The sequence below is a fragment of the Ictidomys tridecemlineatus genome, chromosome 8 (genome assembly GCF_052094955.1).
Source record: "Ictidomys tridecemlineatus isolate mIctTri1 chromosome 8, mIctTri1.hap1, whole genome shotgun sequence".
In the NCBI taxonomy this organism is placed as follows: domain Eukaryota; kingdom Metazoa; phylum Chordata; class Mammalia; order Rodentia; family Sciuridae; genus Ictidomys; species Ictidomys tridecemlineatus.
In genome coordinates this window covers 87508432-87528164 of record NC_135484.1, presented here as the reverse complement: position 1 = coordinate 87528164, position 19733 = coordinate 87508432, and the positions used below count along the sequence as shown (strand labels likewise).

Genomic DNA, 19733 nt, shown 5'->3' with positions numbered 1-19733 from the left:
AAGCAAAGTTATCTGAGAGCAAGAACAGAAGTCATAATACCAAGAATTTGAGGAAAACAGTATAGTTTAAGGATGTAAGATGAGGTTGGTGATCATAAATTTGCAAAAATACAAATATAATTTTCTCTAGGAATAGTTAAAGACCTAGGAACAAAAAATAACTTTGACATTTGAATTTGTTGGGGTTGATTCTTTCAGAAAGGTGGTGAGAGTGTTTAGAGTAAGAGGATAACTGAAGAACCAGATCATAGAACTGCACAAATTGGCACAAGGGCCCATACAGATAGTCTTCCCTTGGATTCTCTTGAAACAAAATCCAAAATAATCACTTGAGGACAGGTCATTTGGGAGGGGTCTTGGGATACAGGAGGGAGGAATGGGGAGAATATATTAGGAAATAAGGAGACACTAACTAAAAGGTGCATTTTTGAGCCACTTATTATTGTAGGCAACTGGGACTGAATTCTACTGGAGACCTCTTAGAACCCTGTGGAAATCTCCTTGGAGTCCTTCCTCTGTAAGCCAGGAAGCTGACACCTCAATCCACTAACTTGTCACTCTTTCCTGGAGAATTTCTCTTAGGAACATTAATTAACTCCTCCCATCCTTTTAGGCTGCCTTCCCATGGCTAAATAAATTTATTGACTTCAGGAAAAACTACTAGAGGCAGAAAACCAAAGAAAGTGGGGAAAGCTGAGCTTGAAGTGAAATTCAACAGTATCCAAGACTGCATAGGAACTGTCCACCACAGCTTCAGCTGAAAACCTAAGTAGGCCCAGAGCATGTGGTTCAAGGTGAAATTAAACCAATTGAACAAATAAATGGAGATGATAGGGGAGTTTTTTGACCATGAAAGTTACTTATATCCTCAGATTCATTAGTTTATCATCAGCAAATGAGGATGAAAATACACACCTTGTGTGGTTGCTGCTAGAATTAAAAGGAATCCCTACTATGTAAGGTGCTTAGCACACAGCCTGGTATACAGTAAGGCATATAGAATAAATACTATTATCTACTGAAATACATATTACAAATGTTAATCACTGCCTATACTAATTATAAAAAGGGATTAAGTCAAACTCTGTAAAAGACTTGTACTACTTGCCTGACTATAGCATTTTGTATGCCAAGTCATGGCAATTACGTTTGGAAGGTCATTAAATTGTGGTAAAGTTTTAAAGTTATCTTCATGAATAAACAGGTAATTGGAATATCTTAAATATAAACTAATTCCCATGTATTCTCTGTCCTTTGGTTAAGATTGCATGTAAGCTTCCTTCAGACTAGAATGACAGATTCCCAAAGAAATATCCACAGATGTTCTATCAGTTTTATTTTTGAAATTTCCCCCTCTGGAACTTATCCAAATATTCAGGAACAATCTAAATGCATCCTACTTCGAAACATCCTCTCATGTCAAGTGAGTTTTCTTTAATTCTAGTTTAAATCTTTAATGCTGCAGTTTTGTTTTTACTCATTTTCTCTTCAGTGGAAAGAAAGGAACAGCTGGTTACTATTATCAACTTTCTTTTGTGTGGAATTTATTAAATATGCAACACTTGGATTTTTTTTCTTGTCTGTCTGGACATAGAATGTCTAAAACTTTGCTTTTGTTTATTTATTTTTAACACAAAGAGTGATAGAATTTAAAATAGAGAAGCCTTGCAGATCATCTATCTTAATATAAAACCTGATTAATTACTGTAGTTAATATTGTCATCCAGCATTTCTTTTGACCATCTTGTGGTTAATTGCTTAATATATCATTTACTTAACAACTAACTGAAATGTTATTATTTTTCTTCTAAATGATAAAAACCCAATTGCATATTAATAATATTAATTATTAATCTACCATATGATTTTCCCAATTTATCATTTTCCTTTTAGTTTATTTTTGCCTTGGGTACATGTGAATAGTCTCTCTTTTGAATTGTTTGTTGTTGTTCCATGCTCAGAGATTTATTATCTACTCCTAGCTCTGAGCTATGTTCACTTATATTTTCTTCTAGTTTTTTAAAGTTTTTAATTCAGCTCTTTACTCCTTGTAGAATTAACTTAAATGCAAGATTGTACATTTATTTTATTTCATTTTTATTATAGTGTATTCTTTTAGCCTTTGCAATATTTTATATCATGAATCTGTTATGTATATATTCAAGAAACATTAGATATCAGTGACTGTTTGATAGATACCAAAATGTTTAGTATGTAACATTCCTCTGCCAGTTTCACACTCAGAAATAATATTACCCAACTATATTTCTGTTCCTTATACTGAAGGGCATTTTGAAAGACTTTGTCTCTTGCTTTGAAGAAATCCAGGTTATCCCTGATCTGTTTTAAAATCAAGTGAGCTTAATGGTTTTAGAGCCCAGGTTGTATACTGAGTGAGTTGAATTGGGGATCTTGAAAACATTGCTTAATGTCTCTGTCTTTTGTTTCCTGATCTGTAAAATGAAAATAGTAATCCTGTGTTTATCCTGAGTTGTCATAGAATTTCAAGATGCGTGTAGCAGTGCCTGGAACATAGTGAACACTATAAATGTGTTTGATGAATATGATAATAATGGAGTAAATAACTTGTTTTCAGTTAACCCTACACGCTTTCAGTGACCTGTTTGCTTTTTACATTAAAACTTACACTTTAAAAGATCCATTGTAGGTTTTTTCTAGTCACCAACTTGAAGCAGAGTTTTTCTTCTTTAGCCTTCTGCCATACCTCTTACCCTCTTGCCATATAGCATAAAGCCCATCCGACTATCAACTCTATTCAATATGTTATTATTTAACTTTAAAAAATTGACCACATTCAAGATTTCATATTTCCTTATAGATACATAGCCCTTTAATATAGAGAAAGTTAATTTTTTCATTCTATAGGGACCATTATTTGTGTGGGGTGTGTGCTGGTGATTGAACCCAGGGCTTCATGCTTGTTAAACACATGCTCTACCACTAAGCTAGTCCCCTGAACCCAGAATCAGTATTCATAAATAAAGAGTGTCTTCATTTTTAATTATATTCTAAAGTTAATAATGCTGTCCATAGAATTACTGTTGTCTTCATATATCAAAAACTTCATTTTGTTAACTTGTGTTCAATATCTTTTATGAAAACATTTATACACTGTATTATTTCTCAGCTGCTAACTATATAAATATATTATTTAGTGCACTTATGAGCTTCCTAGTTGTTATGTTGCTTCTGAGTTCTGTTTTGTTTCATTTTTGAGGTGTTGAACCCTGGGTGTTGAACCCAAGGCCTCATGCATGCTAGGCAAACAAACACTTTTCCACTGATCTCTACCAACAGCTTTTGGTCCTAAATGATACCCTCTTCATCACGACTATTCAGTGGAATTTTCTGTGAAGATGGAAATGTCCTAATCTGCACAGTTCAATGGGGTCAGCACTGTCGTGTCTCCTGAAATATGGCTAGGAGAGTTGAGGAACTGAGTTTTAACTTTTTTATTTAATCAATTTAAATAGCTACACATTGCTGGTGGTACAACTCTAAAGTAACTCCTGGGTCCTGTGTTTTCAAATCTAACTTATTAGCTTCATTGTAACTATTTCAATGAACATGATTTGTATAATTTTGTCATATATGTGTTTAGGCATATATATTCTTATATTCTGTTGATCAAGTTATTTTTACTTCTTTTCTTGTATTGTCAATATTATAATAATTATACATGTTCTTAGGTGATTGGGACTATGCACACATATTTCTGTAGAGTGTTTCGGTATCTGAAGCCTTCTTTCTTAAAATGGGCTACTTGCTTTTTGATAACATTTTGCAAGTAGCAATAATAATGTTCAATGCAAAAGAAAAACAGAAAGTATAAAAGAGAGAATAAAAATTACCTTAGCAGCATAAAGCATGTATATTCATGCACACCCATACACAGTATAATAGACTTAGTTGACTCCTTTATATATATAATATTTTATTTTTAAATATTTACTGACTGTGCAGATAATATATGTTTATAGCTAAAAAGAAATTTTAAGATATTAAACTACTTTTATTTTTAGGCTTGTATTTTCTCAATATTATTTTTAAGATCTATAGATAGACAGATATACTGGTGAATAGATATATGGATAGGCAGACAGGTATTTTCTAAGAACTTTAAATGTTCTCCAGATATGCAGAGTGTGCCAATAAATGTGTACACCTTTCAGACAGAAACCAAGTTAAAACATAAAAATCAATAAAGGCATGTATCATCCACAATGGCATTAGTAGCCATTTTGAATATTTATAACTTTAAAATAATAAAAATAGGTATGGTTAACATTTATTCACTAAATTTTTCTATTGATTAATTAAATTTTACTTTTTATACCACAAGAATTTTCTTATAAAATTTCTAAGCATGATTTTAATGGCTGTATTATGGTCTGTCTCTTGTATGTGTGTGTGTGTGTGTGTGTATGTGTATATATATATATATATATATATATATATATATATATATATATATATACCATAATTCATTTAATCAGTTCTCTTTATTGGACATTTAGGATACTTTTCTTTTTTTCCTAATAAATATGATGGTGCCCTATGTATTAGTGCCTTAAACTTTTCACCTCTGATTCTTCTTTTGGATTCATTCTTAAAAGTGAAAGCACTTCACTCAGAAGTGCTTAAAAATTCTTGATACATACTGCCAAATTACCCTCCAAAAAGTTCTGTCCCTTATAGAGGAACATAAATAAATCTTGTTCTAGTTCCACTCTTTCATCATTTTTTTTTCAGCTTTTCTTTGAACCTTTAAACTTCTTTTTGGTTTTAGAACCTAGATTGTTATTGAATAAATGTTTCTTTTAAGGGATTAACAAACTACTCGTTGGTTATAAATATCCAAATAATGTAACTCTCCAGTTTTTTCTTAGCAAAGGATGTAACATTTTCACTGTATAAATTGTTTCTTTCTAGGGTGAACAAGGAGCAAAAGGAGACCCAGGACTGGCTGGCCTTAATGGACAAGATGTAAGCCTAACCGTCTTTTTTCTAATCTTCTGTTTACATTTTGCCACTGAAATAGTCTATCTAGTGCCATTAAGATTTGACTGCCCTTGGCAGAACTAGCCACAGTGGAGCAAAATTAAGAAACAAGGCAGCTTTTTGGATTTGGGAGAGGGGGCAGTGTTTGTAGTTTTTGTTTTGTTTTGTTTTCATAGCATATTAGCAGTACAGTTTTTATTTTTAATTATTTGGCTTTTATATATTTTATATTTGTGCTTACCTTTAGCAGTTCTTTTGTATTTGCTCTTTCAGGTTTATTTTTTTAAGTCTTCCTTTCTCTATTTCCTTTCTTCTTATATATATTCTGTAGGGGCTTGTACCGTCACCCTGACTTCTCTCTCCAAATCCCCATTAGCGAGAAGTGTAGGGAGACCTCTGTATCTGAACCGCTCCCTGACCACCAGTTCCTAACCTTGGAATACTACAGCCAGTGACATCCCTGCTTCCCAGTCATCTCCTTCCCTCTACCTCAAGACAGTCATCACCTCCTCCCCTTCAGAATGTCATCCTAGTTTTTAGGAGGAAATTTGAATAATAGCCTAAATCTGGGCTTTCTTCTGAAATATAATCTCATTTAAAGTCATCAAACTCTCCATTTGTTATAGACATCCTAACTTTACTGGGGGGAGTATCCAAAATAAGAATTATTTTTTAAATTTTGATTTCCTTATCTCACTTACATAAGGACCTGAAAGACCACCCTGCCTGCTCTATGAATGAGCTAAGGAAGCAATACTTAGGACTGTATCTGGTTACCTAATGCCCTGTGCATCTTCTATGCAGAAGATCATTACAATGAGAAGCAAAGCTGAAGACCAATCCTTGGGGCTAGTGGTGGATTAAGAGGGCTCCCTGAGGGAAGCTCCTGCAGAAGAATGTCCCTAGAAGTTAACCCTTGTAACCAACACTGGCCTGAGGATCTAATTTCCCATCCTATCACCCTCTCACACATAGTTTTACTACCTTGTTTAGTTTCCAGAAAGCTCCATTCACATCTAAAATATAACCCTCATTTCTGTTCCTCTGCTCCTTTGAAGTGATTTTCCTACATCCAAGAATGGGCTATTGTACCAATAGCTTCTATCTGGGGAGTCACTCTCTCCACCTTAGCACATCTGGACACTGACACATGTTTTAACAGACTAGCAGGCTTGCCTCCTTACCCATCACAAGAGGTTCTGGAGCAGAAGGCCAGCGCCTAGTTTGTATCCCAGTTCTACCACTAGCTGAGCAAATCACTTCTCAGAGTCTAAAAAAATGATAGACTTTAGACTGACTTACTTCTCCATGATGAAAGTGTCCTCTGATCTTATGTAAAGAGCTTATTAAGATTCCAAACTTGAAAAATATGATGAGATTTGAAGCTTCATTCTGTTTTTTTTTTTTTTTGAATGCTTGCAATATATAAGGTGCTGTGGAGAAAACAAAACCAGAAAAGTAGTAGGATCCAGAATGTAGGAAGTACTGCATTTGAGAATATCAGTTCTTCCTATGAACACAGAGGAGATAGGATCCAAACTGTGTCTAAGTGAAGATTCATTTTATAATGTGTCCTAAAAGGGTAGTTTGGGCCTTTGCCTGGTTTTCTGTTCTTCTTATAGTTTCTCCCTAAAATCAAAGACTATGTCTTAGAATCTCTAGTGTTACCAGAATCCTATGCCAGAGGTCCTACACTGGAGTCCCAACAAATCAGGTCCAGCCACTCACCCCAAAAAACAAATGGAAAAAGTAATAGTTAAGAGAAGGAAGGGAGCTTTAATCATTGTAGCTATACCAGGAAAACAAGGGCACCCATATCCTCAACCCTGACTTTAAGGATACTGACATGAGCTTCCAGATTATATAGATGAAGAGAACCAGAAATATGCATCATCCCGCAGGCTTGGCCAAACAGGGATTTGGTTGCCCATCATCTCAGGACTGTTCATGCAGGGCCTTAACATTGCTATTATCTGAGGGTAATTTCAACTCATCACAGGATGTTTAAGGATCAGACCTATTGTTCCTGGAATCCAAGGTGACTCAGAGCAAAGGAGACAGATGCAAAGTGGAGGTGGAGATGTCAAGATTTTAATCCTGCTTTTAGTTACCCATTGGACATTACATTTGCAGACCCAAATGAAGAGTCTAAGTCCCCGTTACACTAATATTTAGTAATGTTTGGGGAAAGGTACACAGAGATATTGCAGAGGTGAAAGATAAGATAGGTAGGTAGGTAGGTAGGTAGGTATGTAGGTAGGTAGGTAGATGGATGGATCGATGGATCTACATATCATTGATACATACATATAAATTTGGTACTTAACCAGAATGAAAACTCAAAAATTATCCAACACTGTGACCATTCTTTATGGGAAGGATTTTTTAACTTGTGAGCAATGTAAGAGCATCTAAAAGATAAACTGTAGTGTTGTAAAAGAAAACCACCTTCTGTGCATGTGAGCTCTCAGATAACAGAGGCAAAACACAATTTTTTAAAGTTTGTAAAAATAATGTTAGAGCTGAAATAATATTAGAGAAAGAATTTTTCCAAACATCTGAGTAAAACTGAAATTTAAAGATTAGGAAATTTTCTTTGTTGTCTGAAAGTAAGCTGATAGGCCTTTAGAATTAATCAGTTGATACACAGTATGTTGGAGTACCTACCACAAAGTCCAAATTCTCTGGCTGCCACTGTCTGAACTTCCTATCTGAACAAAACCAAACTTGCTGGGAGGGCCCAGAGCCCAGTAGGCCCTGTGACTATGACCTTTTCTCCCCAGGAGGAATCCTGAAAGAGTCTTTCACAGGCCCCAAACACAGAGGTGCTATTTCTTTAGCACCATAATTGTTTAATGTAGCTCATTAAGAACACTATAAAGCATGACAAAGGACATTAACTTTTCTCACTTGGTTACTTAATTGATATGTAGATGGTGTTATTTTCCTTTGCTTAATTTTGCCAAAGATATTCAGGAGTCATGATCAAGAAGTAAGAAAAAGTAATGAAATTTCTCCTCTTTCTCCTCTACTATCCCTTGATGTAAAGAATCTGATGCTGTATTATTGTACCATTAGGAGTGGAAGTATTAATATCATGTTGTAGCATATAAATTGTTTATACAACAAATTCAAAGTTCAGCCCTTGCTCAGCTTTATGTGGTAGCTAGAACAGGGGGCAATAACATCCTTATTTTCAGAGGCAACAACAAATGGAGGCTTAGCAAATTAAGCAACTTTATTTTAGAAAATAGTAAAATATGGGCTGGGGCTGGGGCTCAGCAGTGTAGTGTTTGCCTTGCACATGTGAGGCACTGGGTTCTATCCTCAGCACCACATATAAATAAATAAATAAGTAAAATAAAGATATTGTGTCCACCTACAACTAAAAATAATAAAAAAGAAAAGAGTAAAATCTGCCTTTAACCTCAGTGTTTGACTGAAAAGTCTTTTCCCGACTATATTGTGCTACACATCATTGCCTATTTTTTAATGCTAAAATAAATAATAGCCTCTGCAGACTAAAGTAATTCAGCATTTATGACAGTTCACTCTGACTCTCAGTATGCACAGGTATACATGAATATGGGTTGAAGCTATTAAAATGGCAATTTTAATCTGAAATGAAGTCAAGTCATTGATGGAGATTATTACTTCAAATATATTCTATTAGAGTGCATAGTGAACAAGCTTGATGGGCCAGCTCACTCCTTTCTGAACTACTTTCTAATTCACAATAAGTTGGAATGATTTAATATTTCTACGTTCTTTTTTTATAGTCTTTATTGTAATATATCACATATTCCTAAATGTCAATGTATCTTATAATAATTTTTTCTATGCTAGTTTTCCCATAAAATGAACCAGATTACTTCCGAAAATATAAACCTTAATTAAAGAAAGGTATATAGAAATTCAGTCTCAACAGGGCACTCTTGGCATTTTGGGCAAGGCAGTTCTTTGCCATGTGGTCTGTCCTTCAAAAGCAGAACGTTTAGCATCCTTGAGGTTTACCAAATAATATTAAATGCCCATAACAGCCCCTAATCATCTCTTGCTCGCTTGCTCTCTCTCGCTCTCTCTTGCTCTCTATGGTATAAGTAGTTTCCTTATAGTTTAAATAAAGTATATCAAACATACATTGAAATTGTAAAAAAATTAAATTGCTAGAATTTATATTTTAAAATTTAAAACTTCATCTTGTTACACAGTCTAGAGTACAATTAAATGATTTTGATAATATGAGATGCATTCAACAAGTGATATCTTAGAACAGACTTGAGGAGTATTGCATAGTTATCATCATGACCTTTGAAACCAGGCTACCTGGATTCAAGTTCCAGCTCTGCACTAATAATGATATAGTTGGCATGGTACATTATTTATTCTTTTTGTCTTTATTTGCACAATGATATGTTAATATTAATGGTACTTACCTCACAGGATTTTTTGGGAGGATCCAAAGACTTATCATATATTAAGCATTTAGAACAATGTCTTCCACATAGTAAAGAGCTATAAAACAGTTGCTGTTATTAAAAACTGGGTTAAACACAGCACATTTAGCTCTAATAGAAAAACCTTTTCATTTATTTGATTTTTTTAAGGTTATGTAATATTAGAAAAGTAGATTTTCATCATTAAGTTTAGTGTCTTCTCTGCATCTTTACTGTGGTCTTTCAAACATCCCTTATCAGAATAGCATTAGATGTTTCTAAAATAATGATGTTAATCTGCTTATACCAATGCAATCTTGTGCTACTAAATACAAAATATTGAAATTACAAACCCAGAGCTGTCCACTGGCGACAGCTGTTGCCAATGCAGGAAGTAAGGTGCAGTTAGTGGAACCTGAGACAAAGTTAATTAATGGGTTAAAAATTTCCACAAATAACATTATTTTGTATCATCTGGTTTTTAAGGATGCTGCACCTCATGAGAAGTAGTTCTTGCAGTAAAAATTTTATTGTCTACTTGCTTTTATAATTCCAGTTCAGCTTCCATTTGCCTTTGGATCAGAGTTTCTATCTCCACATTACACATGCAGAATCAGCTGCTGTGCTTTTAAGTATCTTTATGTACATGAATTTTATTGAAAACTTTCATAGTAGATACCCATCTTATTCCATCTTAAATTTAGTGTCTGCTCCTTTTGGTGCTTTATGCTCTTTGGAGAGTACTGTGCCTTTTCTCCCCAGCACTCAATAACCATTGATAGTTTCACCAGGGAGAAAAACTGTCCCTGAGAAAAGCATTACTGATTTATTTCTTAGAGCTTATTACAATGCCATGGCCTTAACAACATTGTACTTTGTCACAGAAGGACATGAGTTACATGGGTCCACTTCAATGGCCGTGAAAGTAGAAGCTTGATGAATACAGTGTTTCTCAATTGCATTTTAACCTATGTAAGTTAAAGCACAGTTGTTACCTATCCATCAAACTGAGTATAAAACAGAACAGAAAGAACAGTTAATTATCCCTTAAACTTGTACTTAAAGAATAAAAAGCAACATTTGTTAGGCGCCTGCCATGTACTAAATGTTTTTACAACATGATTCTCATAAGAACTATTCAAAATAACTATTACTTTTACCTATCTTATAGGGATGCTTAAGTAAACTACCCAAGATAATACATAAAATGCTATTTCTCTACTGATTCTCCTGATCTTCATGTTTCTGAAGTCTTCAACACCCTTGTAGAATTGAGCATCCTGGGGAACTGCTCTCTTCACACCTGTAGAAATCTATGATGATACTGAATAGTTGCATTGTCTTATAAATGTTATTCCTCACCCCATGCCTGGCCATGGTTGACTCAACTCAAGAAAGTTAGCTGAGTCAACTACCAATAAGTCTTTTCTCTGGAAGTTATACTTAGGATTGATTTATCAGGAAAAAAAACCTTTGAATTTTTTAATGTATTATTTTATGCCTACAAAATAATATATGAAATGTACATAATGGATGAATAATTATGAATAATAGTTATAGCTGGAACATCACCAAATTCAGAAATCATTTTAAGAACTAAAAATCATGGGCTGGGGATGTGGCTCAAGCAGTTGTGCGCAGTCTGGCATGCGTGCTGCCCGGGTTCGATCCTCAGCACCACATACACACAAAGATGTTGTGTACGCCAAAAACTAAAAAATAAATATTAAAAATTCTCTCCCTCTCTCTCTCACTCTCTCTTTAAAAAAAATAAAAATCATCCTCCTCTCAAAGCTGCCTGTGTGGTTCCCCCATCCCACCTCCACTCCAGAGTTAGTCATTTTCTTAAATGTTGTACTTACTGCTCTCTTCCATTTTTAGGAATTATATTTTCATATTCATGTTTATAAGGAATATATAGATTAGTCTTACATGTTTGTAGATTTTTGTTAAATAAATGGATCTCAGGGTCTTTATCAGCTATTTCTTTTTTTCACGTTTGTCCTTTCTCTGTATAGTTTTGCATGAGCAAGAAAACATAAAACTGCTTTTAAATAAATTTTTAGCACAATAAGTGGCACAACCTCCCAGCCAGCTACTTAACCCAGCTCCCTTTCCCAGCCCACTGCTCCCACATCTACCAGTCCTGCCTACCAGTATGTTCCCATTCTGAACATGGCTCTCCATCTCCACTGTCACCACCCATCCCAACCATCTTGCTCTCCTGCCCAGAAAGCTGTCATAACCACTTTACTGCTCTCTTGCTGCCTAAAGTACACATTTTACCTTATAGCCAAAGCAATACTTTTAAAATTGTAACACCATGTTATTTTCCTGATTACAACACACTTAAATGGCTTCCCATTGCACTTTTTAAAATTTCCTCTTCCTCACCATGGCCTGCAGTTCTCTATGTGCCATGATCTATGACCAACCCTACTCTTCTTCACCTGCATGCCAGTGACACTCCTTCCACCTTAGGGATTTTTTTGTCTGCTGTTCCAACCACCCTCATACTTTTCCCCACGATCATGGTATGGCTGGATTCTTCTGAAATAACAAATGTCCCCTGCACACAGGGGCTGTTTCTGACCACCCTACCTGAAGTAGCAGCTTTCCCCTCCACTCATCAGTCAGCCTGTGGACCTGTTCGTTGTCAGTCTCCCTCCTCCTATGAGTTCCGTGAGGGCAGGAACCTTGATTTTGTTAAAGAAAAAAGTTATTCTATTGTTTATTTTTTTAATGGCAAGAAAGTCTTTATTCAAAACTATTGCAGAAGGGGAACTTCAGTAAGGGAGAGAGATTGGGCTCGAATCCAAATACAACAAGGGCAAGGGGGCATTCCATAGTTAATAAGTAGAGAAAGGGGGCCAATGGGTAGAAACTTCATAAGAGGAGATATCAAGGGTGGGGTGATTCTTGGATGACCTGATATAAGAAAATTCTTACTAAACATAGGCCAGTATCTTAGATAGCAAAGAAAGAGGATGACAAACAGATATCAAGGTTGGGAGATTTTTCCTAAATAGACTCAGCAAGATTCTTGCTATAACTGGCCTGAGCATGCCAAGGACAGAAAGTGGGGTGAAGTTTAGAGCTCATTGACAAGAGGGCTGAGGAAAACCTGATTGAAAGGAGGTTATGAAGAGAATATTTACCAACTTTTGATTCTTTTATTTCTCTAAGACAGTATTATCCAATAGAAATAAAATGAAAGCCACAAATTCAAGACAAACATATATTACATTTTTTTAGCAGCCACATTAGAAAAGGCAAAAAAATTTTTGGAGCCCGACCCCACAATATGTAGATCAGAGCCAACTTTTTCTTCTATCAGACGCAGAGTCTCTGATTTGATATCTAGCTCCTTGATCCACTTTGAGTTAACTTTTGTGCATGGCGAGAGGAGGGGATTCAGTTTCATTTTGTTGCATATGGATTTCCAGTTTTCCCAACACCATTTGTTGAAGATGCTATCCTTCCTCCATTGCATGCTTTTAGCTCCTTTATCAACTTGATAGTTGTAGCTTTGTGGATTAGTCTCTGTGTCCTCTATTCTGTACCATTGGTCCACCCGCCTGTTTTGGTACCAGTACCATGCTGTTTTTGTTACTATTGCTCTGTAATATAGTTTGAAATCTGGTATCGCTAGACCACCTGATTCACACTTCCTGCTTAGAATTGTTTTTGCTACCTACATATTGTGGGGCTCCAAATTCCTTAATAGGACACCCATAGCACAAGAGTTAATAACAAGGATCAACAAATTGGGATTATCTTAAACTGAAAAGTTTTTTTCTCAGCAAGAGAAACAATAAGAGAGGTAAATAGGTAGCCTACATCATAGGAACAAATTTTTACTCCTCACACTTCAGATAGAGCCCTAATATCCAGAGTATACAAAGAACTCAAAAAATTAGACAATAAGAAAACAAATAACCCAATCAACAAATGGGCCAAGGACATGAACAAACACTTCACAGAGAAGGACATACAATCAATCAACAAGTACAAGAAAAAATGCTCACCATCTCTAGCAGTCAAGGAAATGCAAATCAAAACCACCCTAAGATACCATCTCACCCCAGTAAGATTGGCAGCCATTATGAAGTCAAACAACAACGAGTGCTGGCGAGGATGTGGGGAAAAGGGTACTCTTGTACATTGCTGGTGGGGCTGCAAACGGGTGTGGCCAATTTGGAAAGCAGTATGGAGATTCCTGGGAAAGCTGGGAATGGAACCACCATTTGACCCAGCTATTGCCCTTCTCGGACTATTCCCTGAAGACCTTAAAAGAGCGCACTACAGGGATACTGCCACATCGATGTTCATAGCAGCACAATTCACAATTGCTAGACTGTGGAATCAACCCAGATGCCCTTCAATAGATGAGTGGATAAAAAAAATGTGGCATTTATACACCATGGAGTATTACGCAGCACTAAAAAATGACAAAATCATGGAATTTGCAGGGAAATGGATGGCACTAGAGCAGATTATGCTTAGTGAAGCTAGCCAATCCCTAAAAAACAAATACCAAATGTCTTCTTTGATATAATGAGAGCAACTAAGAACAGAGCAGGGAGGAAGAGCAGGAAGAAAAGATTAACATTAAACAGAGACATGAGGTGGGAGGGAAAGGGAGAAAAAAGGGAAATTGCATGGAAATGGAGGGAGACCCTCATTGTTATACAAAATTACATATAAGAGGTTGTGAGGGGAATGGGATAATAAACATGGAGGGAAATGAATTATAGTAGATGGGGTAGAGAGAGAAGATGGGAGGGGAGGGGAGGGGGGATAGTAGAGGATAGGAAAGGTAGCAGAATACAACAGTCACTAATATGGCAGTAAGTAAAAATGTGGATGTGTAACCGATGTGATTCTGCAATCTGTATTTGGGGTAAAAATGGGAGTTCATAACTCACTTGGTTCTAATTTATGAAATATGATATGTCAAGAGCTTTGTAATGTTGTGAACAACCAATAAAAAAAAGAAAAGGCAAAAAAATAAGGCAGTTGAAGCTACTTTTAAAAATATATTTCAGTTATTTCATTATATTCAAATGTTGCCATTTCAACACATCATTGATATAAAATTTATTAATGAAATATTTTACATTATTACAGCAAATATTAGAAACCTAATGACATTTTACTTTCATAGCACATCTCAGTTCAAATAGTCCCATTTTAAGAGTTCAGAGCTACCTGTACTTAGGGTACTGTAATGGACAGTGCAGATTGAAGTCTAGAAGAATGAGTGCACACCAGTGATATAGTACATGTTTATTGGATAAATGGATGAATGGATGATAAAAATCTATTCCCAGAAATGACGATTGTCTTCCCCCATGTAGTTAGGATATGCTGTTGCCAAGTTTTACTCTGAAAACATATATGATTTTAGAAGCAATGGATATGTCAAATAATAATAATATATCTCAAATATATTTATTTATTTATTACTCTTTATTTTTGTAACTATTCCAGAATAATGATAGAAAAATATATATAACTATGGTTTTTGTTCACAAAGCATTTATACAACTGTACAAAATCTTTTGGCCAATTAGATGTTGTTTTCATTCATTAAAACTTTTTTTTAATGTATAAAATTCAAGTTTCCACATGCTTTCTGCAACAAGATTATTTTAAGTATCTGGTTTTCTTTTGTTTCCTTCTATCCATTTCTGGTTTTGGATTGAGTAGCTACAGATGCTGGCATTTGGCACTATTTATTCACTACAAAATGTCAGGGCAGTAAGAGCTGGATCCCTGAGTGAGCAACAGTAAGACACTTGGATTTACTATGTGTGGTGTGGCTTCAGAATATTTCCTTTTTCCATCATTGTTCTTCACTCACCCAATGTGTTAAATTAAAGGATGAAGGAAGATTTTTCTTTCTATTTACCACACAGTGAGGATATGTCTATCTAACTTTCTTTCCATTTACACTGTGAATACTTTCAGCTGTAGAACTGATCTCCTCCAGTGAAATCTATTGTGGTATTCACGAAAGCTGTCATTTCCAAGTCAGATCAACTAAATACCCATGAAAACACCAAAGAGTCCAGAGGATTCATGAAAATATATATCTGATAGTCTGTCTATGTCTTTTGTAGTCCCACTTGATATCTTTATAAATCCAGGTTTTAAAAAAAGAAAGGAATTAGAACACTAAAGCACACTTTAAAACAGGAAAGGGATTACATTTTAGCCCCTGCATTGTGATTGACAGAAAAAGAATGCATCCTTCATTCCTTTTTCCCCCACAATTAAATTTCTTGATAGAGATGTAAAAATGTTTTTGATTTAACTCTTGAATATTTTGGCAAGCTTTATAAAGGCCAAATCAATGCTAAATCAGAGGTATTTACAACATCCACAAATTTAATCCAAAGTGGATACTTAAAAGCTCATATAGATCTAAATGATGTTCTCCCAGATGGTGAATTAATGTCATTTTAGCAGGAAGCAAAGTTGCACAAATATGCAGTATTGAGAACTCGTGCTGATTTAATGTATCTGTACCCACCACAGCGCAGATGTTGCTTATCATTTTAGTGCCAGTTGTCTTTATTTTTCTCTATACCACAAAAGGAAGAATGGGATTTGGGAGTTCAGTAAATTATGATTTATCTTGTTACTAATGACTTGTTTGAAATTGAATCTTTCTATGACCTGTATTAAAAAATCATATTGGTTATCTTTGTGTAGGGTTTGAAGGGTGACTTGGGTCCTCGTGGTCCACCTGGTCCAAAAGGAGAAAAGGTATTGTATTACCAAAAATGTGTCAACCTTTTCTTAAGAAAACATCAGAAACCTCTGCAGTGACTTCTTGTTGATACCATTTAATTGTCAAAAACATTTTAAAACTAACCAAAGACATTAAAAGCATATCAACAATAACAAAGCCGTTTGGTTCATTTAATTAGTTTGAAGAGACTAAATGTGCAATTGCTAGTTGACTTAACTGGTGTTTATAAGATTTCCCTTTTCTTACCCTTGCTTAACAGCATGCTGTAGTCAATCTTAAATTAGCAAAGGTGTCTTATATTGGGGAACTCAGCCAACAATACTGAGCTGCCACCATAATTGTGAAGCAGGTGGCTTTGGGAATAAAGAATCTAACTTGAAATCTCAGTCTTAGTCTAAATGCTCCATTTCCTGCCACATTTTCCCATATGCTATTTGTTAATGGTCTATTGGCAGTAACCTTGAAAAGAGAATTAAGGAATAGTACAAGCAAGAGTCGTGTTGAATAAGGTCATTAGGCGACCTCAACTTGATGAAAATTGTTAATGTGTATGTTTTGCACTGTATTTTGTTCTTGGCTTTCAGCACATTTAAAAATCCTTATCTATCTTCAATATTTATCTCTGCGTTGAAGGTGATCTTGTAAATTTGTTCTTAGTGACTAACTTAAGCTACAGCAATATCCATTAACAATTATCAATTATTTTAACTCAATTTCCCCCACATACCAAAAAATGAAACACAATTTAGTAAGTCTTGACTTCTAAGTTAGCTAAATTTGGTGAGAAAAAAAAAGAAGTTAAGGCTACTCTCAAAAGGAGAATACAAAATCCTAGTGCCCTTTGCCATACAGGATAGACTTATGAACCCCATAATATTCAACTAAACAAGAACCATAAGCAAGGATATTCAGTCAGAATGATTGAGAGTTCTTACGAAATAGAGTTCCCGAGACAATAAGCACAGAAGTGACACAGTGGAAAATAGTGAACTTTTAAATTAACCATTTTTTTAAAGATTTTTAATGGTTTATTAACATATACACCTGAAAATTTGTATTCATATAGGTCAGCAAAGCAATTTCATCATTTGAAAATGCATAAATATATGCAGAGCCTCTTAAATATAGGCAGAGCCTCTTACAGTTGATGGCAAGGGCAATGCCAATTCAGCAGAGCTTAGAAGAGGCCGTGGGAACTGTTTCTTGCAGCTGGAGGCATGAAGTGGGGAGATCCACTTATTATTTCTGCTGATCCTTATACTAACTTTGTCAGAAAAATTATCTGTCACTGTGACACTTCCCAGCTGCTCCATTGGCAAGTAACCATATTTGAAAAGATATTTTTTCCTAATTTTGAATTAGTAGTCAAAAGAATAGAAAATTAGATTATTTTAGCTTTTCAAAACAATCTCGGCTGCTGCAAAAAGCATGTGGGTGCATAAGGCAATTTTTATATCATGAGAATTAAAGGACACATAATAAATTTTTCATCGTGCAGAGACTTTTATCAAGATAAATTCAGTATTTCTGTCCTTCAATATTTACCTACAGGCATTGCTTCTATCCACTCAGAAACTTACAAATAATGTGCAAAAGAGGGATTATTGATAATTTTAACTTTCTTTCATCTATTTTAGGGAGACATGGGGCCTCCAGGACCAACAGCCTTAACTGTAAGTATTCTTGAATTCAAAATTTAAAATTGAAATCTATTACTCTGCTTATTATTTATACCATATCATGGCTAAACTAGAATTTGAATCACAGAGTTTTTTAAAAAATGAGAATGACATTAGAGTACATCTAGCCAAACCTCCACATTTTAAATATGGGATATATTCTCTTAACAGTGAAGTACTTAACCTGAAGTCATACAGGTAGTTACTATAAAAGCCTATAATCAATATCTACCCTGAGCAATTTTTCTATCTTCAAAGAGTTCATAATTGTGTCCCTTAAATGTTTGATTAAGCATTCTTTTTTAAATAAAAATTTTATTAAAAGTAAATGGAAGCAAAGTAGTTCTACTTTGTCTGAAAATTATAAAGGAACAAAGCAAACTATAATTACCCAAACCCTACCTATTTAAGCTGATTGTTATAGTCCACCATGCCTGTCTACTACCATTGTTATTTTCCTACTTGATTTATTCCTAAGTTTCCAAATGGTAAAATGGTGATCAAAAAACCAGATGTGTTTATCATGTGAACATAATGGGATTGTTCTCAATTAAATGACCATCATCATTTATTAAGCATTTAATCATAAATATATAATGGTTTTATATTTAGATACAATTTAATATTATAAATTTTCTTCAGAGGCCAGTGAACAGTCTCATTTAACTTAAAGATAAAGATTCTAAGCTTGGTAGAAAAGAGTTTTATATTTTTATTTTTGTAAGATCATTTGTATCCTTAGGTCTCTTGAATTTTATGTCAATATTACCTAATGACATAAATTAAACATTAAATCATCAGCATTCAAAGGCCTCTCCTGATCATAGAAGAACAGGCTTACAGAAGTCTTTATTTAGTCTGGACAGATTCTCCCTGTCAGCAAAGCACAGTAACTCAAAGGCTTGGTGATTGGGATAACATTTGTATTTTATCTTTGTACTTGAAAATTCCATTATGAACAGTAGGCTAATAATGTCTTATTCCAATAATCTGTGACTTACTTGGGAACAACTAAATTCAATTCACAAGGGTATTCTATAATTTAAGATTTTATTTTCAAGATATGAATAAAACCTATTTTACATGAAGTTTAACCTGCATAATACTCCAAATTTTTTGTACTTTATGGAATTAAAAATATGTATTTGGCAGTGACATAGAGGTAAGGCTGCTCATTTCATTCAAAACACGTGCCTGTTTTCTTCAGCTAAGTTACATGCCCAAACATTTCACTTAGTTGTTTGATTTTCAACTCATGTTTGAAGACCACTATGCAATCTGTGTACCATTTCAACTGAAATTTAATTTTGGCTCCTTGCCCAGAAAATTTCAATGGACTTTATCTACTCAGTGAGTTTTTCATAACAACTGATTTCTTTCTGCCAAGGAACACCTTTATGGATATCTCTTTGTACATTACAGCTAGGATTCACTTAGGGAATACAAGCTATTTTTTATCTTTGTCAAAGATATGACAAGGCAAAAACACTATGAAATTAGTGTTCTACTTCATAAAGTAAAATGTTAATATTGTTTGGGGATTATTATTGTACATCTTTACGGTTACTTCCTTTACTAACATAGATAATTAACTGTTATCATAAAATAGGGATGAACTGAAATTAGTAAAGATATACCATGCACTAAATATTTAGTTGATCTTATAAAACAGCTTAATATAATTGAAGTCAGTAGTAATTGTTTTTAGAAAGCCAAAGTGACTGACTGAACTTAATTTGGATTTAATGAGATGGTGATATGTAGAAGTCAGTAAACTTAGAGTTAATCCATAGTGATTCTCAAAACTGTTGTACACCAAAATCCACAGGAGAGCAT

The 19733-nt window shown here is 34.6% G+C and overlaps 1 protein-coding gene across 3 annotated transcripts in view; it reads left to right on the top strand.

Moving 5' to 3' along the window:
- Col19a1 (collagen type XIX alpha 1 chain) overlaps positions 1-19733 on the top strand; it is a 315752-nt gene that overhangs the window by 123194 nt on the left and 172825 nt on the right. For all 3 annotated transcript variants that reach the window (XM_078019810.1, XM_078019809.1, XM_078019808.1), the window contains 3 exons: positions 4954-5007; positions 16179-16232; positions 17856-17891. In XM_078019810.1, the coding sequence (XP_077875936.1) occupies positions 4954-5007; positions 16179-16232; positions 17856-17891 (144 nt within the window). The remainder of the gene's footprint in view (positions 1-4953; positions 5008-16178; positions 16233-17855; positions 17892-19733) is intronic.